At 42.0% G+C, this 22,024-nt stretch overlaps 1 protein-coding gene across 1 annotated transcript in view; it reads right to left on the bottom strand.

The window, feature by feature from the left end:
* Positions 1-3,226: 3,226 nt before the first annotated feature.
* The window catches only part of TBC1D25 (TBC1 domain family member 25), a 312,334-nt gene continuing 293,536 nt past the window's right edge, over positions 3,227-22,024 (bottom strand). Inside the window, exon 5 of the mRNA XM_044079318.1 lies at positions 3,227-12,638. Within this exon, the coding sequence (XP_043935253.1) occupies positions 11,166-12,638 (1,473 nt within the window). The 3' untranslated portion in view covers positions 3,227-11,165. The remainder of the gene's footprint in view (positions 12,639-22,024) is intronic.

Genomic DNA, 22,024 nt, shown 5'->3' with positions numbered 1-22,024 from the left:
TGGGCGTCTATTTCTGCCTCTCTGTGCTCTGGAGGTGTCTGGAAAGGACCAATTCTTTGAAGGCCAATTTCTGCTGAACCTCGGAGGTTGGACCTGCAGAAAATCCTTGTCTGTTTGCACAGATTTTGCTTTTTCTTCCACTTTCTTTAGAACCTCCTGTGCAGGGGAGCCAAATAAACTTTGTTTCTCCATAGGGGCATCTAGGAGTTTAGACTTAACATGGTCTGGCAAGGATTGCTCTTTTAGCCAGGCATGCCTTCGAATCACTGCTCCAGTCATAGCTGATCTAAATGAAGCCTCCAGTGCATCATAGCCACATTTTACGAAATGATTACTGACCTGCTGAGAGTTGTGTACCAATTCCTGAAGGGACTTACGGTCTAAAGGTTCAGGAGAGGAAAGCTTTTTATTCAGCTGATCTAACAAACATTCCTGGTACTGTATCATGTGAAATTGACAGTTTAAAGCCCTGGCAGAAAGAGAAGCAGATGTATAAACCTTTTTACCCCATCTCTCTAAAGCTCTTGATTCTCTTTCAGAGGGTAGGAGGTTTTTGGCAGAGGCAGCTGCAACACCCTTAGGGCCCTGAGAAATGGTTTCTGGGTCTGCAGCATGGACCTTATACAAGTGGAAGTGAGAATCCGGGACCCTGTAGTATCTGTCAGGTTTGGCAGGGGCCGGGGGAAGAGAATCAGGGGCAGAAATGGCATCATTGTATGCATCATCAACAACTGATAGTACAGGTGGTATGGCTAAAGGCCTATGCTGTGGCAAGTGTAAAAAAGTCCTTAGCCTTTTCCTAGAATCAGAAAAATCCTGACCCTGCCATTGGAAATGTTCCCTCATTGAGTGTAGAGTTTCTCCAAATGAAAATTCTTCTTGGGGGGAGGCAGAAGGAATGGAGTCTTCTGCTTCCGAATCCTCATAAGGTGAGTATGGTCCTTCCTGATGGTCTGACAAATCTGATCCATCCGAGGAATAGTCAGAGGAGAGAGGTTCAGGGGGTTCAGTCCTAGGCCTTTTTTCAAGAGGAGGTTGTGAGGCCCTGTCTGGGTGGGATTGGGATCCCCTGATCAGAGAAATAAGGTCCTCAGCAAGGCTGAGAATCTGAGTACTTGAGGAAGGTCTGTGAGAGGGAGCTTTTGTAGGTAAGGCCTTGGAAAGTTTAGCTGCTTTAGCCCTGGAGAAGGCCTTAATAGACATAGAAGCAGGGGGTCTAGCTGCCCCACGTGCAGGAGTAGAGACCGAAGGGCTGCCTGAGGCAGGACAACCCATATGTTATGACTGCAGATGCATCCTTGAAGGACATCACTTCCCTACCCAAACTTTTGCTTAAAAACAAAGTTCACATAAACAGGACATTTCCTCACAAAATAAGACTGGAAATTACCAAAGCTAAAAACAGTGATCCCTGGTAGGAAACTTCCTATACTAAAGAAATACTGGATTTCTTAAAAAGAGTTAGAAACACTGAAGTAAAAACACACACACACACACAGGCACACACACACAGACACACACACACAGACACACAGACGCAGACACACAGACGCAGACACACAGACGCAGACACACACACACACAGACGCAGACACACACACACACAGACGCAGACACACGCACACACAGACGCAGACACACGCACACAGACGCAGACACACGCACACAGACGCAGACAAAGACACACACACACACGCAGACACAGACACACACACACACACGCAGACACAGACACACACAGACACACACACAGACACACAGACACACACACACACACACACACACTAAGGACGCCGCAAAGGGGCTTATCTTGCCAGAAAGGAGATGAAATGCTGGTTACTGCTCTTATGAAGCCTCTGAGCTGCTATTTCACTACGTGTCAAGAAAGTACTGACTATTTCACATTCTGACTGCTGACATTCCCTCAGGGCTGACCAAACAGCAGTCACAGTGGGAGGGAGTTGCTGCTTTTGGAAGCTGTCCAGTTGTTGCTTCTTGGGCAAGACACACCCGACACAGCCTAAAGAATACTGCAACAGTGGGAATGATGAGCATCAATATTTAGCATATTAAAAGCACAGAACAATCTCTTAGCAAATCCCCAACAAATCTTCTCTATTCATGGTTAAAAATACAGGAGAAGAAACATTTTTAAGTTCTCTTTTTTTTGTGGAAGATTTCTTGCAAAGGGACTTGCCCACAACAAGAATTCCAGAATGGGAACCAGGCACCTTAATCCAGCTAAGTGGTTATATCTTCACCCACTCCTTCCTGAGACTGAGATGAGGAGCTGCACCACAGGCACAAGGAGGAAAAAAGGAGTCCTCTGAGGAATCAGGTCTGGCCACAGCAGAGTCACCCACCAGCAGCTGAAGCACTGATGGAGCCAGATGGACACCTAAAGACTCCCTAATAACTTTTTTCTTCTTGTGGCTTCATGTTCAAGCTGAAAAGGAGACCTCACAATGTAACTCAGCCTGACTGAGTCAGTAAACCTTCTGACAGAAAAACGTTTGAGGTAAAATTTTCAGTGAAGTCCCCCAAACCACAAAATCCTGTCCCCAACACACTCAGTCAACATGTTTGTGCAGAGTGTCAAAAGCTTTTTTTTTTTTTTTTTTTTTTATATAAACAGGTTTGTTTTCATACATGCATTACATATGTAAAATATAATAAAAAAAGCACTTCTTTGCATAAAAATATGCTCACAGAAAAATTATGCTGTGGAAGGTTTCTCTCCAGAAGGGTACTTACTGCTATACAACCAGCAGTTCCATGATCAAAGTGTTGAACATCACCTGCTCTTGCCTTTGAAATGTATTCTGTTAACTGCCAAATACAAATTAGAAACTTTTCAGTTTTTTTTCCTCAAACAGGGACTGTAAAGACAGTCTTACAAGTTTCTTATTCTTGTTAATATTAAACTCTACCAGGTCAAATAATTTAACCGGATTCCCTGCTACCTAGAAAATGCAGAATGTTAAAAATGTTACTTGTACTGCAAATTATAAAACCACAAAATGACGATATGAAGCTAGGAAATTGGTAAGATTTATAGGGTCCTGCCCATAGTTCACGAATGCCAACGAAATATTAAAAAATGCACAATAATATACAAATAAACATTACAAGTTATGTTGAGGTAATGCAATCTTTCTAACTTTTTCAGACAAAAACTGAACACAAAAGGCAAATCCATATGTATTAAAGCAGTGAAAGAATAAACTTAATAGAAGTATTTTATTCATCACTAGCATAAGTGTCCAGATGAGGCCCAATTTTCAAATAAAAATGTTCTGGTGAGAAGAAAATCTACTCTAAAGTATGTAGTTTTGAAAACTGAAGCTTTCACTCAGTGCTGACTGTACAGAGTAATTCTTAGTGGACACCTACTGTACCTGCAGGCAGCATTGATTTTGGTACTGATCATGCTTAAAAAAAAACCTCGGGTCATTCAGATGCCTGACACGGTGACATAACACACACTAAGAAATACCAGAAAAAGGGTTGCTAAAATACGCAACATTCCCCAATAAATATATCTGCATTCTAAAGTTGCCCTGTTCTAATGAGCTTTCCCTTACAAGTAGGGAAAAGAATTTAGAAGACACTCTATGGGAAGTTCACAGATGAGATACTCTTCTAATCCTGAGACCCACAGAGCATATTTCAAAAATGCACTTAGTTATATTAACAGGCCCTGCAATGCAAAACTAGATAATTTATGCAAAATATTACACTGATTTACAATTCCCACACATTTGCCATTTAGACAGACCAAACACCCCAGACATGCTTTCTGATTTTCAGGAAAAGTTCCACATCCACTTTGTTCCGCTAGCCTTTTATTTGCCACTTGAAACTTACAATGACTGAGTCGGAAGTCCAGGGTGCTAGATTAAAATCAATCTGCTGCACCTTTATGACTTCACATAAATAACCTATATACATAATCTAATGGTGAAACTTCAGTCATTTTAAGAACTCACTGCAACCATTTAAGGCAAGTGTTTTACTGAAAAGGTCTAAAATAACATTATTTGCTTCTCTTCTTTAACTGTACTAAATTATCATTCAGACATTGAATTTATTAATGGTTAATTTCAGCTCTGCTGAGAATATTCCACACTTCTAGCAGCATACCACAAAGTCCAGACTTCGTCTATGCTTAGACACATCTTGTTACTTTGCTCAACCTAAATATATCAAGTAAAATCACAAATACAAAACAATTAACTTTATTAGTGTAAAACCACAAAGTAGCTTTTCAAAAGGAAAATTAACTTTTAGGTATAAATAATCACAATACTACAATTTTCAAAAAATGATCTTACCAGCTTCAAAAATATTGCACATTATAACTAAACAAAAATAAAATTAAGTCTCTCAAGACATAATGGGTGACACAGGATATAGTCCTCATAGGCTTTTAAAGCAGAGACTTGAGTCCAGGAAACAGTAATGTTATGCTACAACTAAGCTGCAGACAGACACATCTGCAGTTAAACTGTTATCCACAAAATCTCTTGGCTTCCACAAGACAAGACATGTGACCGACACACTTTATCAGCTGTTCTTCAATATGGCCCTCTGAAGTGGGATGGGAAATGGGGTGCACCTCTCTTTCAAGCCTCTTTTGCAGTTCTTAAAATCTTGAGCTCATGTTCTCAAGCCACAGTAGTCATCCTTGGTCCAAGCAATACATCACTCTGCCAGAGCTAGGGGAAAACAAATCCTCATGATTCACAGTTCCTGATACCCACTTGAACTAGCAGTTAGAAAGAATATACTGGGTGACAAGTTTACAGTGACAAAAAATGTGAAGTTTATTTACAGGGTCCACACTGTCACATAATAGGTGGAATACACCAAGCAAGGAGGATGAAGGGAATTAATGCACCATCTCAAAGTCCAGTTGATATGGTGATTTATTCACATACCTGTTTTATCTTACTTAAATAGCTTCCAGGAATGGATATAATACAAATGACATAACTGGCAAACCCACAACAGCCTAGAGAGAATGGAAATGCCCAGAAGAGAAGAGGAGGACTTCGTAGCAGACTGCATTGGAATATAGTCTTCCCAGAGAACAGGTTTAAATGGCTTGAAAAAAAAGGGATGCAAGTAAAGGCATCAAAACATACAATACATGGCCTTTTTTGAGTTGGCTGAGGACATAAAACAATACAAAAATGGTAATCCACACATACACTCTGACAAAAGCCACACTTTTTTACCTATGAGGGAGGGAAGTCAGAGCTGGCTCATATACATATGGACTTAGAAACTAAAAAGGACAGAATCACAACAGATCAACGCCCAAGGTGAGGTGGATACACTTAGTACAAGGTGTCAAGGTGAACTGAGGTGGATACACTGTAATTTTTAGGTGTCAAAGAAAACAGGAAATTAACAGATTAAGTTGCATAACAGCATAGAAAATACAGGCTGTGTTAAGCAGATACAGATGGTTGTTATGGAAAGGAAAGAAAAAAATCTTTACTTGGAGCCAAGATGCTTGTCACAAGACAAAGAAAGCTTTTCTACATATGCTGAAAATGAAGAGTCAGCTTCAGAATCTGTTTTATCAATCTGTTTGTTGCCACAATCTTGCCTTTTACCAGGTAATAAGTAAGGCTGAACTACATGCAATTAAGGTACAGTAATGGAGTGGCATCAAAATATATGTCTGAGAAAAGTCATGCACGCATCGAGATCTACAAAGCAAGAAAAAAGCTCTCTCTAATTTCAGAGAATCTTTTCTGACTATCCTTTCCAGCCAGCCTAAGTGGACAGCTCCTACCAGCCTCTAAGATTCCCCTGGAGAGGTTTGGTGACAGAACAAAAACAACTGATCATGTTTACTTGACAGACATCCTCCCTCCTCCAAGCTCTCATGCTGATACAACTTCTGGAAATCACACAATTCAGAGGACTATGAATAAGGCCTTTCTAACTCACTAAAAAGTGATGACAATGAGCCCTTGCCTTTCTATGTGGACCTTCAAGACGCATAGAGTGGAAATGTAAAGGAACTATTCCGCACTTAGTAAGAACATTTCTAAAGTCTGTAATTACTGCCCTGCAAGAAGAAGAACATGGGTAGGGCTGCATTCTCTTGGGAGGAAAACAAGCCATTTCCCTGCAGCACCAAACTTTTGAAAGATGGCGTGAATATGACCTCTGTGAGGCTGAAGATAGAATAAGAGGGTAGAAACTGTAATTCCATGCAACTGCAAGGTCAGGGCATTTCCTGGGACATGGACAACTAGTCAGAAATATCACAACTGCAATCAGGTCCTCAGCCATAAAGCAGGGCCTCTACTCTGCACAAAAAAGGAGGGAGGGAAGGAAGACTCTTTACTTAGGTACTATACTATTTCCAGTCATTTTGTTGCAGACTTCATCAGCATGGCCAGACTTGGAAAGGACATAAGGAGTTGAGAACACTCATGGTCCTGGACCAAAACAGAAAAAAAAGTGGGTTTCCACCTTTCAACACTGTAAATTATGGAATTGCACTGGGAATGAAGAAGCTTGTATTCAGATTATGGGCTGAAACCTACCAATCTCAGCAGGGACAGCAAAGGCCAAAGGTATGTGATATGAAGGAGATGAGAAATGGCAACAGAAACTGGCAGTGAACCAACCTACTGCACAATTCACATATGAAGGTGCATTCAACATGGTTGCTATCAACCCAATAAGAGCTTAAAACTTTGCAATTCAGAATGCAGACCTTCTGTTCTCCTGGGGTTTCTCTACAGGAGAGAAATCCAGACTCTGCAGAAGGTTCAGAACTCTCCCTAGATGACTGGGGTATAAAGTGACTGCTTCAAAGGCAAAGCTTAGGCAAATGCCACCGTCAAAGAAACTGGGGGGGGGGGCAGTTATCCAGGTAGGAAAACACAAGGCTGTATAGCTGAAATTAATCAGCTATCAAGGACGGCACTTTAGTAAAGATGTCAGTGGAACAGCAAATCTAAGCACCAACAACTTCCACTTGAAAGTGCTGGCCATCCAAAGAAAAGTGCAGGAACTTCTGTTTTTTTCTTCTTCTCCAAAATGACTGAAAAATATTTAACAGGAGGAAAAGGGAGGGCATTAATTATATCATCTTTAGCAGTAGAAGCCCTCTTGAGGTTTTCAATGATCTTCTGCTAGGGCATCATCAATGAGAAATTCAGACTCCATAGAGCAATCACTGTAAACGAGGAAATCTTGGCTATGCTATATTATAGGAGCATTTGTCAGCAGATGCATTCCTGGCAATTTACAGAACATCAAAGGAACAATGGGCTTTGCATAACATTAATAAAGACATTTTGGGTTCTCTACCATAGAGAGTATTGAGGGCTATTTACTGAATCCCACTCCTCTGAGTTGGGAAGGGGGCATTTTTTTCTATGACTTATATAATTCTGGAACTCTGGAAATTAAACATATAGGACATATAATTAAATACCCAAAGATGATGCCGAAAGAACTCTTGTCAAACTCCTCCTCAGCCACTAACTCAACTTCCCAAGGAAAATGGCAAATTGGTGAAGGTTTCCAAGAGCTATGCTAAGAAACAGCACAAAGATACCAGGTAAGAAGTAAAAAAATGTATATATATATATATATATATATATATATATATATATATATATAGATAGATAGATATAGATATACATACATATACACATATATCTTACATCAACATCAGAAGATTTAAAGGGAGACTGGGAAGGCCTCAGCCAAGCTCTTACCCAATGGTTAACTCTTGCATGGTTATTGTGGAGAGAAATGGAGTTGGAGTCTGGTGAGACAGAAAGCTGTCTCTGATTGCAGTGGATCTAGCTGATGAGCACAGCTCACACTGAACTAAGAAATATTCAATACAGTTATGGTTGACCATATACTTGGTATGGGATTATACCTCCCAAATGTGTTGGGACTGTCCTTACAGTAGGTGTGGGTCTATGTCATAATAATGAAAGTCATAAGGTTTAACCCATTTCACTGAAAACGCAAACATTAAAATAGTCTCTGCAAGAAAAATATCCTAAAACATGTTTTTGCAGGGGAGTAAGCCCCCCTGAACCCCCCATATGGGGGGCTCTCCCCCACCAACTTCATGATTGCACAACTGTGGAGAAAAGAAAAAACACACAGTGAAATCAGTGCCTATGAGCAAATACGGACATCTGCAGATCTGGGGGTAAAACATGATGCTGATAATTGCAATTCACACACACTGTGCGAGACTCAATTCCCTAATAACTCCTACGATAAAGAAATGACACCATCACATGCATTCTATACAACTCTATACAGTTCTAGACTTTTCAGTGTTACGAGTTTTCAGTGAAATGGGTTTGACCTTATGGGTTTCAATGTTATAAACTTTCAGTGTTATGACATAGACCCAATAAGCGTACATGTCATTTCTTGGGATACAAGGGGAAAGTCTCCCCCACAGAAAGCCCATGCTTCCTACATTCTAGTAGAGTATTTTGCAATGTATTGTTTTAGTGAGATGACAGCACAAGTGTTTATGGTTTTCTGTAATCATTACTACTTTGTTTTGCATTTTTCGTTTTCATTTTTATGTCTTGGTGTCAAATTAAAACACAAACGCATAATAACAGCTGGGTAAATGACAGGGTGACACAACCGCCTATCAGGTCAGTACAGAACCTTGCAACAGCATCACACCTCCCTAAAGAAACATACACTCATTCAGCCAACTTTTGCCATACACTGAACAAGTTGTCAAAGCTATCGTCTGGAGTAGAAAAAGCAGTCTCAAACGTGGGTGAGGAAGGATCTATAGAAATGGTTTCAATTTTTGCCAGCAAGTAACCAACCACTCAAGTAGTAAGAAGGGAATAATTTTGTAATAGTTTTGAGACTGAGATGCATTCTTAGGACTCAAAGGCCTGACGCTCATTCAGCGGCATAATAACTTGCACTAGTGAGTGAGTCAGTTGCTAAACATCAGTTATGTCAATAACAGGGTACTGTGAGGCTGCCTTTTTTAAATATATATCCCATCAAAAACAGTCATGGTACTACAAGCTCTCGTTAGAAAATGACAACCCTAATGACAAAGGATTCCATGATGAAGTCTAAGGCAGATACATACTGGGATGTAGACATGGCCTCTGGGTTCCTTAGCTTCTTGGCCCCTTCTAGCTTTGTTTAGCAAACCTTCACCCCAACCCAAATCACTGACAAACTATGGATTCTGACGAATACTTTACAGGACTGAAGGAGTGGCACCTGTGACTGCCACTAATGCTGTGATGTGAACCAGACAAAGGTAGAGCTTGTCATGATCTGGAAACTACAAGCACGTTTAGAAGGATCAAGGTTTTTAGGAATCAAAAAACTAGAACTTTACAACAGTACACAAAAGACAAAGAAATTTAAGATGCATGAGGAACTAAAAGGAATTGGAGATTCTTTGCAAGCATTTTCTCCTTAGCCCATGCAAAGGGACACCATATGTGGGATAAAGAAGGTACATACCAAGTGAAGACTCTTGGCATTTAAAAAAGCATGACAAATGGCACATGAAGAGTGCAGCCAAGTGTTCAACTCATGCAGAAAGAGTCTTAAAATACGACTTTCACTTAAAGGGATCTGTAAACTAAAAAATATATATATATATATATATATATATATATATATATATATATATATATATATATATATGTTAAAAAAATACTAAGCAAGCAGCCCCATACAATGCTGAACAAACAGCTGAACTCTCAAGCCTGTTTGTTTTCCTTAGGTTTAAATACAAACAGAAGGTGCACACATCACTCCATTCTATGGGCTTGTAGACTAAAGCTTCAACAGTGTTCTAAACATTTACTGCAAAATGTACAATGTTGATGACCAATACTTAAAATTAAAAAGTCAAAAAACTTAAAACATGTCTTCAACACCAAAGGTACCTATATTTAAGCATTATGCTGAAATGCTGCTGCTCCAAATATAGTTAAGTATATCCTAGTTCCCCTGTAAAATTCAATGCCCGTTAAAATATTTGGTCTTACAGACAAGTAGCCATTTTCGTCTTGCATTGCCTTTACTACTAAGAAAAGGAATTTTCATTTTACTTCACTTTAATTTATCATGCTCCACTAATATAGATATCAACTGCTTTGGATGCAAGACGACAAAATATTACTGTCTTATATACCTGATGGAAAATACTGATTAACACAAGGATATGTCAAGCACTGTGGTGGTAGTATTTTTTTTTTTTTTTTTTTTTTTTTTTTTGGCTAACCATTCTAAACGTGTTATTAATCTAATAATGTTTACTAGTGTTGTAGTGGTACACTAAACTGCTAGGATGCAGTTGTTATCTGGGTGATTAACTATACCTAGGAACGCAAGGTGTCCCAGCCCAACTAATTAATAAAACAGGCAAGATAAATCATTCTAGAATTAAAAAAAAGGCAAAATTTGACTTGGAAGTAGTGATTCAAGTGATAAGAGTAAGTTACGACTTCAGATATAAAAACTGTAAACTGTGGAAGGGTGGGGAGAGCGCAACCAACAAAGGAGCAAAGCGCTCCACAAACAATGATTTTTAGAGAAAAAAAGGTACAACAAAACATAGCACCATAAACCTAATGTTTCAAACTTTACACAACAATGCCCATGTTTTACTGAAATTGTAAGCAAATTAAAAAGACTGCACCAGATGAACTGTTTGCTTTGTAAACTGCCTCCTATTAAGACCAATAGCACATACATGATGGAAACAGGACAGAAACTGTACAACCAAAGTCACAGGAAATTTTAGGGCTCTTGGCAAGAGAACCTAATTAGATGGTTAGTCTACTGGTCTTATTAAAGCCTCTGCTGGTAATTCCCAAGAAAATGAAAAAACACTATGGATTTTTTCTATGGATTAAAATCCACACAAACCTTTCAGTCTAAAACATGGAAAACTGCTTGACATCTTCCTCTCTGACCTCTAAAATTCATTTTGAAAACCACTTTGTTTTAATGAATACTGGGACTCATAATGCCTTTTCTGTATTCACATGAAACTTATAAGCTATGCAATCCCTCTGGCTTCTCTGTTATTGACTGCACAGATCTGCAAGTAGTTTTGAACTACTTAGTCAAACGTACTGTCTGACTTTGGCCAGAGGTCAGGAGACTGCAGGAGAGTCTGCAGCTGCTGCAGCCTCATCTCCTTCTTCAGAGTCCCAGATTTCTGACTGAAGGTATTCTGCAAAGAGAGCTTTGGCACGGTGCAGTACTCTGCTGAGGTTGTGCTTTCTTACTAAACGGTCAAAGTGCATAGCTAGCTCGTTATAGTCCATGTTATTCTTCACTATGTGGTCTCGATGCTCCAGCAGTATGGCAACACACAAGAAAAGCATAAAAGGGTTCCCCTTCCCAAACTCTTGAGGGGGAGGCAGTGACAATGCAATTGGAGGAGAAGTAGGTTGATGGAGAGGAGTTGGAGGTGGAGGTGCAGGTGGTAAGGACAGTTTCTCAGTTGCCTCCTGCTTACTACCTGATGGAGTTCCCTGCATATCACTGATAGGAGAATGAGCAGGTGACAATGAAGACATGTTCGAATGAAGTGGAGAAAGTATAGAGGATTTTAAAGATGGGGCTGAAGAAGACTTTTTCATATTTGAAGACAAGTGAGATGGAGCTTTAATCAATGGGTCTTGCTCACTGTAATCTTCATCTTCTTCTGTTGACTGCTGGGATCTAACAAGAATATTGTTATTAAAGTTGAAGGATGGATCCTCATCAAAGCTGTTCTCTCTTGCACTGTAGTACTTGAACTCCCCAAAGCTCGTTTGTTTTGTTAAAGAGCAAGGTTGATTCAATTTAGCAGTCTCATCTTTTGAAGTCACAGAATGTTGTGTAAGGTCAGCAATATTTCTTTCATGTTCAACAGATTCTCGAGTTGGTCGCAACATGTGCCTTTGTCGAACATGTTGGCAACTCCCCTCATCGTGGACAGGTGGACCAACCAGCTCTACCTCCTTTTCTGGTGGATCAGGTGGAAGCGAACTCCAGGTAACTTCCAACATCCTCAAGGCATCATCAAATGCAAATTCACGCTTAAGTTCTAAAAGTAGCCAGCGATAACAGAAGAAAAGATCATCTGCCCCTTTTGAAACAAGGTAACTGTAGAATTCTGGATCAGAGTACTGCAGGAGGAGTTTTAAATGAGAAAACTTGATTGACATTACTTCTCCGTCAGCTCTGAAATTTCCTTCAAGCCGTTTCATAATCCCACAGAAACAAATAAAAGCATGGGCCTCATTGTCCATTACTGCCAAGATGGGGGATGCAATGTCACTCATACCCTGGCAATATGAGATCTGGGGATGTGTAACAGCATAGGTTGTCAGCAAATCATACAGTGCAACAATATGGGGGTTGTCCTCTGATCCTGCATAATAGGGATGTGTCCTATCTGTTCGTAAGACATCCTTTAGAACATTGCCACGAATAAACTCTAGATCTTCTAGGGACACACGCTGTCGCCATTCTGTTTTCAGCTGGTCATATTCACGGGTCTTCTGTTTCATGTAGTCCATGCGGGCCTGACCTGTGAGTCCATCTGGGTAGACATTTAAAAGATAACGCCACACCACCTTACAAGAGAAAGAAAAAATAATGAAGACCAACATACTCGATGGCATTAAGCTTTTACATAGCAATCCATATATCACACAAGTTAAGGAGCAAAACTAAGTTTCTTCTACCTTAACAGCAGCAAATTTCAATGAAAAGAAAGTTATGTACTTGCCATAATGATAGATTTGAATTGTCTTCTTCTGTCCTTCTCAACCTGTGGGTTATTAGATCCAGCGTCAGCACCTCCAGAATCTTCAGACCTGGAGCTCCATCTCCTCTACCCATAACTCAATACTCCATCACCTCAGATTGAGTCTACCCCATTACTGCCCCTTGAACAATGGTCAAAAGGAAATCAATGTTATTGTGATATCAAACAAAGGGAGAAAGGCATCAGGAGAACCTTCCCACAAAGAGCTTCAGTGTAGGCCTGCACAGCCGGCGAGGAGTCACAAACAATGACAATGTGGAGGGGGCACAGAGGGAGGGATTATTGTAAAGGACAGAACAGAGTGCAAATCTATCATTATGGTAAGTACATAACTTTCACATCTGATGTCGTCTTTTCTGCCCATCTTAACCTGGAGGACAGAGTCCCCAGCCAGTAACAAACCCTGGGTAGTCCTAAGTCAGACCTTTCTACAAAACAGTAGAGCCAAAGGAGGATCTAAACCTAGACAATGTCCAATTTGTAATGGGACACAAAGATAAGAGAGTTAGATGGGGTAGCTGCTGCAGAGATGTCATTAATAGAGGCCTGAATGAAAAAAGCAACCGAAGTAGCAACCGCTCTGGTGGAATCAGACCTAAGCTTATTGGGCAAAGAAATAATTTTCAAGGAGTATGCAAAGGAGATACAGACAGCTATCTGGATAGGATCACTTTCAAAACAGCTTAAATTGTTGTTTCTCACCAAACCATCGCAACTGGAGGTGAACATCCAAACAATGGAGCAGATACTCTCCCTTGTTACTGAACTTTGGAAAGAAAACATGTAAATGTATATGCTGATTCAGAATAGACTCTGAGACTATCTTAGATAAAAAGGAAGTGTTGGTTCTTAAGGCGCCTGCATTCTTGTGGAAAACCGTATATGGGGAACAAAGGATAGTGCTTGAAGCTGAGACACCCTTCTTGCAAATGCAATGACCACTAGAAACAGGGTTTTCCAAGATAAAAGCTTTAGAGAAACTGCTGCCACTGGTTTAAAAGATGACCAGGTGAGAACTTGCAAAAGCAGGTTGAGATTCCAAGGAGGGATCATATCATGAATGGGAGGTGAGGGCTAGAAGGTGCCTCTCAAGAAGACCGTATAGATTTTTAGGGTTACCACTTGAGTATTACCTATGCCCATGTAAAAGTTGGAGATGGCAGCCAATTGAACTTTAATACAACAACAGAGGCTGGAGTGAAAAAGATCAGCCAGAAAATCAAGAATACCATCCACTGGGGCATAACAAAGATACAGACCCTTGGAAAAAGCCTATAAGGAGTACTTTTTCCATTCGCTTGCATACATCATTCTAGTGGAAGGTTTCTCGAAGTAGAAAGAGTACAAAAATAACCTCTCAGAATGCTCGAGATCTCTGGCTATTATGTGAATTGCATGAACCATGCAGTCAGTTTGAAGGAGTAGAAGGAGAAGATTTAGGTGAGGTAGGCCTGAAGGATGAGATATCAGACCGGTTACAGGGTTCAGTACCAAGGGAGGATGAAACAGAGGAGGCCACAAGAAAGGGGAATGGGGTCAGGGGATAGGCGTTTAGGAGACCTGGGGACTATGGATGCAGAAGAGCATCCCTTGGAGATGGTCCCTCCAGTGGGACCAGGACAAAGTAACTGCTGCATTTGGTGCTGGATGTGGAAGAAAATAGATCCCAGCAGGGACTGCCCCAGTGGCTACAAATCTGCACCTTTACATTCAGGTTTAACCACCAATTATGTGGCAGGATAATGTGCCTACTCAGACTGTCCACCAAAATGATGGGCTTCCCCTGGAAGTGAGTTAATCAGAAACCACTGAAAGGAAATTGCTCATTGCCAATCTCTCACAGCCTCTCGACACAGCAGATAAGATCAGGTTGTTTTTTTTAAATACCACACTACTGTCCTATTATCAGTCTGGATGGCAATCACACCCCTTGGGGAGAAGGTCCTGAAAAGCCTGCTATGTTATCTCTAAGATGCTGATATGAAGATTGGCCTCTGACTAAGAACAGGTACCTTGGACTGCCTTTCCCTCAAAGTGCCCTCCCTCCGTAGAACGGAAGCATAGATAAGTTGTGTATAAAATCTTACCATAACGTTACATGTCCTTCTGTTCACTGTTGCAGTATTCTTTACATGAGGGAGACTGCCTGCCAAGCGATCAGACGTCAGCCAATTTACAAAAGCCTTTGTTGTCTAGGGTGCATCGTATGTCACACATAGACTGCAATCTGACGCAAGCCATAAAAGTGATATACACACGCACCATCCTCAGAATTGAGTGCCCTAGGAAGAACCACTGAGAAGTAGGACATAGCATGAGTACACCCAAGAAACAACAATGCTACGGGATGAAGGGTGGGATAGAATACTGCAATGGAGTAGGGACATCTAACATTATGGCAGGCTTTTACACAACTTATCCATGTCCTCTTATTCTGCCACTGCAGTATTCTTTACATTAGACAGTGCAAAAGTTCATGAGTAGACGAGAGGGAGGAAGAAGGGGCAGAGGAGCTTTACAGGAAATCATGTAGACTGGCCCTAGAAAACCCTGCCCTGGACTTGAAAATGTTGTCCAGTTTGTAATGTTTGGTGAAAGTATGAACTGAAGACCAGGTAGCAGCCTCCAAAATGAAGATGATGTCAATCTTTTGAAAAAACTACCAGAGGAAGCCATGGCTCTGGTGGAGTGAGTCCTCACTGGAGAGGGAAGGCTTGTTCCACAGTATTCATAATGGAAGGTGATGGCTTTAGAGAGCCAAGAAGAGATGGTCTGCTTGGAGACAGGGAGCCCTAGGGCTCTAGACTGGAAGGAGATTAATAGCTGGTCAGTTATCCTGATAGTCCTGGTTTTATCCAGGTAGAATCTTAACTGTCTGTGCATGTCTAGAGTATACAGGACCCTCTCTGCTGAGGTTTGTGGGGGAAGGGAAAAGTTGGAAGGTGAAGTGCTTAGTTTAATGATAGCTCATTGACCACCTTAGGCATAAAGGAGGGGTAGGGGTGGACGGAAGCCCTATCCTTATGGAAGACTAGAAAGAGAGGGGATGCCATAAAGTGCTTGTAATTCTGAAACCTTTCTGGGCCGATGTGATTGCTAGAAGCAAGACAGTTTTTCAGGAGCAGAATTTTAAGAAAGAAGAAGCTGCCAACTCAAATGGAGTGAGGGTCAGCTTTTCCAAAACAAAATTAAGATATCAGGGAGGATTGTACTGGTCTCCTGGGAGGTCTCATGTATAGGAGACCTTTCAGAATCTGTTTGGCCTCAAACTTACAGGGCAAAGGAGGTGAGAGGGGCAGACAGGCAGAGATGGCTGACAAATGTACTTTCACTGAGGAATAGGTTGGTCCAGCCTCCAGCAACTCACACAGGTATGATAGGACTTTTGGGACATCCACTGTTAGTGTGTACATATTACGTGAATGACCAGATTGAAAATCTTTTCCCTTTGGATAAATACGGTTTCCTTGTGGTGGGTTTCCTGGCCTCCTGCAGTACCCTTAGCACATCCTTTGAGGAAAGGTGTCTAAAAAAATCAGGCCCCTATCACCCACACTGTCATTTGTAGGGTTGACAAGCGGGGATGAATGAGGGTGCGTCCTTGTGTTGTGTGAGTAGGCCCACTCTGTGGAGTAACTTGTGATGACTGCCCCTGGCTAAATGCAGGAGAGTAAGGGGGAACCAATGTTATCTTAGCCAAAAGGGAGTTACCAACAAGATTTTTGGTCTATTTTGCCATATCTTCAAGAGGACTCTTGGTATAGGATGCAGGGGAGGGAATGCATATAGGAACATTCTTCTCCAAAAGAAGCTTAGGGCATCCACCTTCCAGGCCAGAAGGTGGGGGTCTCTGGCACAAAATAGAAGTTGTCTCTTCATGGGGGGAGGCAAAGAGATCCACTTGTGGAATACCCCCCACTAGTGGACAATGTCCAGAAACACATCCTTGTGAAGCATCCATTCGTGATGATGTGTTTTGGACCTGCTGTAAGTGTCTGCCAAAACATTCAGGTTGGATGGAATGTATACTGCTTGAAGTGCTGTCTGCAACTTGACTGCTGGTTCCCATATCTGTCGAGTAAGTCTACACAGTAGGTATGAGTGGAGGGGATTCCCCACCCCCCCCGTTTAAAAATACCAGAGCACTGTCATGTTGGTTAAGACTTTGAGGGGCCATGGGCTGAGGAGAGGCTGAAGGGCCTGGAGTGCAGAAGTAGTACTCTCATTTCTTTTATATTGATGCGTTCTTTCTTCTGCAAAGGTGACCAGGTGCTTTGAGCTTTCATGGCACCTAAGGCTGCCCTCCAGCCCAAGTCTGACGTGTCTGTGTACATTTCCTGCAAAGGTGGGAAAGGATGGAGTGGAAGTCCTGGATAGGTAGACAGAGGTGTTGGATCCATGAACTTAATTTCTCTCTTCAGACAGGGAAGAAGAGGGACTGGGGACTCCAGTGCGTGGACATGCTGACTTTAGGTACCATTGCCATTGGCAGAGGGGAGCATGGGAATGGTGAAAGCCATAAAGCACAGGGTCCTGAGGCAGGCCCCGTCTAAAATGTGGGACTGTGGAATAAGGCTTTGCAAGAAAATGGGCCTTCTGCAGGAGGAGGGAAATCTTCACGAGGTCGGATTTAAATTGTGTGCCTCGGGGAAAATTTGATCCTGTGTAGGAGTGAGGTCTGATTTCTTGTAATTTATGGTGAATCCCAGGAAAGAAAGATGTTGATTTTAAGGTTGAGGTCTCGCTGTAGCAACTCTAGAAAGTCTGCATTTTGCGAAGACCCTTGGGGCAGTAGAGAGACCAAAGGGCAAGGCAGAAAATTGAAATTGAAAGTGCCCAGAAACTGCAGAGAATCCGAAATATTTTTTGTATTTTGGGTGGATAGGAATATGGAGATAGGTATCTTTTATGTCTTATGGAGGCCATAAAGGCTTGAGGTGAAACAAGGTTTGTAAGGTGGTCATCCTGAAGAAGGGCACCTTTAGGTAGGTGTTTAAAAAGGCGAGGTTCTAGGATGGGTTTTCCAGGGTTCTTTCCTTGGGACCAGGAATAGCTTGGAATAGAATCCCTATCCTCTCTGATGGACGGGTACGGGTTGGATGGTGTATTGGTCCAGAAGCTGCTGAAGCACTGGTGGCAACAGAGGTAAATGTTCTGTGGGTGGGTGGTTGGAGGATGCCCCTAAATGGAGGTCAAGACTACCACACCATGAAATATTCATTTTTTTATTATGGACAGTACCAAAGAGTCTTGGGTAATGGTTTCCCACTCTGAACATGAAAGGGATAAACTGGAGAGTGAAGGGGGTGGGGTGGGGCCAGGTAGTCAGATGGATCCTGGTTTATCAGGAAAGGACCGCTTTGTAGTTGGGTTTGTTGTGGAGCACAAAAGGACTGTCTCCTCTTTCCTGTACTCTTGGATTTGGGTTGAACACTTCTGAATTGTCGCCCGACAAAGGTTGGTTTAGAGGAGTAGTTTCTCTGGTATTTAGGGACCAGAGAAACCAGGTGGTGTTTAAGGTCTCATCTCCTTGGCCGTCACTTGCAGGGTCTGAAAAAGTTCTGTGACTGCATATCCAAACAAGGCTTCATTGTCCAGGGGAGCATTTATTAGTCTTGATTTGATATCCTTGGGCAAGGGTTTTGGCCTGAGCCATGTGAACCTCCTGAGGACAGACCCAGATGCAGTTGCCCTAGCAGAAGCCTCTATAGCATCATAGCTACATTTGACAAAATGGCTGGTCACCTGGGAGGTGATCGCTAATAGGGATGCAGCGAAGTTTTTGTTCCCAGATTCAGGTAGTTCAGAAATTACTTTAGACAGCCGCGACAGGACTTCCAAGGAATATACAGCTCTAAATGCGAGAGTGGTGGATGTATAAATTTTCTTGCCTAGTCTTTCCAAATGTCTGCTGTCCTTGTCTGAAGGAAACAAGGAAGAGGAGGGAAGAAGTCTAGAGGGTTTGTCAGAAGACACTGAGATGACTGATGGATCAGCTTTTGGTTCTTCGAATAAAAACTTATAATCTGCAGGCACCTTATAAAATCTATTGGGTTTTTTGGGTGCTGGTGGTAGAGAATCAGGGGCCTTGCTAGAGCATCCAAAATCATACAAGAAAGCCAGAAGGATGGGGGGTAGCACAAGGACTAGGGGTGTCCACTTGCAACAGATCATAATGTCTCTGAATATCCATCATTTCAAAGGTTTCCCATTTGAAATGCTCTTGCATTCTAGTCAGAGTGTCACTGATGTCAGTGAAGGAAATCTCTTCTACAGGGGAGTCAGTCCCATTAGAATCTTCCTCAGGGAAAGCATAGTCTAGTGGAGAGGGAATCTGGGTAGAGTAGGCTACAGACTTATCAGAAGAGAAGTCCTCCTCAGATGAAGATTCTTCCCTGCCCCTCTTTTGGGAAGGAGCAGGCCTTGGTGAAGTGGGGAAAACAATCCCTGGAGGGGGTCTTAGAGACATAAGGGCACTGAAGATGCTTTGGGAAAAGGCCTGCCAATCCTTTTGTGTATTGTAGGGAAGAGAAAAGTGTTTCGTTTTCAGTTTCTTTTTGCTGGGCATGTCCATTCTATGGAGAGAAGGCGGACTGGACAAAAGCCTGCAATTCTATAATGTCTGTATCCACTTCCTCATGAACAAGGATAGACAAAATCCCTCATAGCCCTTCAGAAATAATGAGTCATGGTTCCCCCCTTCGTCTGTGGTACCTCCATGGACATGCTACTATCCTGCTCCATGGTGACCTCGGTTACGGGTTCAGCCTGTGGTTCTGATAGCCTACAGTGACCCCCTGCACTGGTAGTTGTCTCGCTAGAGGCAACAGGCCCTGAAGTCAGGAGACCCTCCATCCTTTTTGCGATTCATTTTTGATGCTGGTTTTCCAGACATATGGAAAGTGAGTTAAGTCTACTACATAGGGTTTCCGTGACAAATGACTGGCAGACAGGGCAGGCCTTATGGTCATGAGAAGACCCAAGACAAAACAAGCATTGTTGACGGCCGTCTTTATGTGGAATCTGATGTACACATTCAAATCTGCCCTTCCTGGATGACAAATATAAAATGCTATCAAAAGTAAGAAAAGGATTCCACAATGGGGCACTTATATGAACAGAAGTTTTCATTAGTGAGCAGACCATACAAATGGGAAAAGCGTTTTGTCTGGCGGCAAAGAAATTCAGATGATGTTGCGTGAGTACGGCACTTATGTCTTACATTCAACAACAGTCTAAGTGCGACGCACCATGCACCCTAGTCACTAAGACTTTTGTAAACTGCCTGATATCGGGTCACTTGGCAGGTAATCTCCCTCATTAAAGAATACTGCAACAGCAGAATAGAAGGACATCTGTGGTAATTGTGGCCTGAGGGTGGGGAAGAACAAAGGATGAACCTGCCACAACCAGAGAAGATACTAACCACCATCAAATGTGGCTGAGACAAATGTTGGTCAGGTAGATGGGAAAATCCAATGAATGAGCGAACTGAGACCACTGTAATGTAGAGTACACTGGAGCACACACATCTGAAATATTTCCAGAGGAACCAGACAGAGAGAAGTGGCTACATGTCTCAGAAGATGCAAACTGAGGACTCAGGAGGTCCTGAAACAGTAGAACCTGAGAAGTATGCATTCAAAGAGACCAACCTAGAGTGTGGTAGTTTTGCAGTTTGACTGCATCCAGATGGCAACCAATAAATTCCAGTACCAGAAAAATTGTTCCAGATTGGACTTGTAGTTCACCGTTATGCCCAAAGATAGACACAGATGGAGCAAGGAGTCTCTGGCTTTGATTAGGAGTGCCCTCACAGTAGGATGGACAAAATCTATAGTAGAAAATAGAGTAGAGTAGTTAGCAGCCACTCATTTAGATACAAAAAGACCTGGAACCACTCCAGCCTGAGCAAGGCTGCTACCACTGCCATACATTTGAAGACCTAGGAAGCTATGGTGAGACTAAAGGGCAGTGCTCGAAACTGGTAAAGACTGGCTCCCACCTAAAAGCACAGGAATCTCCTGGAATGCCTTGCTATCTTTATGTGATAGTAGACATCCTGCAGATCTACTGAGCACACCCAGTTGTCCTTCAGAAGATGTAGAATGGACTACACCATAGCTGTTTGGGTCTGTCTGACAAATTGGTTCAAAATAGGTCTGTGGTCTTTGTTTTTCTTTGGTACCAAAAAGAATCGTGAATAGATGCCGGATCCTCTCTGGTGTGGTTTGGTCCTGCCACTGACTCAGTTGTGAAGCAGATTCTGGATTTCCACTGCTGCTTCCCTTCACAGGTCATACCTCTCAAGTGTTCAGATTTCTGAGGAATATCCAGATTTGAATGCCTCATATTTTTGTATGTTTCCCAGACCTGTGGTGTTCTAGCTAATCAAAGAGGATTGAAGTCAGAAAATACAGAGATTTGCATTATAGACTTCATACCCTTCAAAAAAACTCATGCTAATGCAAAACATGTTCGTCTATCATGATTCTAAGCTGACAACAGCAATATTTAAAAAAAAAAAAAGTGCATTTATTTTTGGGCTATTGTCTCCTCATTGTTTATGGATTTGTCCAAATTTCTTGTTCTAAGAGGTTGACAGGTATGTCTTCACTGATGGGTGGCACATTGGAGTGGGAGTTTAAAGAGATCTTTGGAGTGAACAAAAAGGGTATGGTATAAACTCTGAATAGGAGTCTCAACATCCACGTGTATGACATGATTGCCTCCCAAGTGTTTGGGTGAAGGGCCAGGTACCCAACAGACTACCTCAAGCAACCCTCCAGGGACATTGGAATCCACAAAAGCCACGATTCTGTGGACTCTTCCTGCCTCTTGGTTGGAATCTATTATAAAGTTACCATCCCCAACTTGGGAGGGGGCTAGCAATAAGTCAATCATGAAAAGAGTGCCGTGATTCACAAAATGGCAGAGTATTTCTGTATTTCCAACCTGTTTGTTCCTGGTCATAGTCTTTGACCTTTAGGCCAAAAAGTAAAGATCCATCAAAAAGGGTGTTAAAGGATGCCTCAAAACAGTACAAAAAGTTGGAAAAGTGCAACCAGGCTTGACCTCCAAGGACATGGATGGACCCATGTCAAAAGCCTTGAGAAACACCAACTCCTCAGGGAAAGAGGCTTCAGTGGTCCACCCCCTATGCTGTTTCAAAAATGTGAGTATGTCGCAGAA

This window comes from Protopterus annectens, chromosome 8.part0 (genome assembly GCF_019279795.1).
Source record: "Protopterus annectens isolate FY-2018-M chromosome 8.part0, PAN1.0, whole genome shotgun sequence".
NCBI classification, from domain to species: Eukaryota; Metazoa; Chordata; order Ceratodontiformes; family Protopteridae; genus Protopterus; species Protopterus annectens.
Note: the sequence above shows the minus strand (reverse complement) of the source record. Positions and strands in the feature narration are given on the sequence as shown.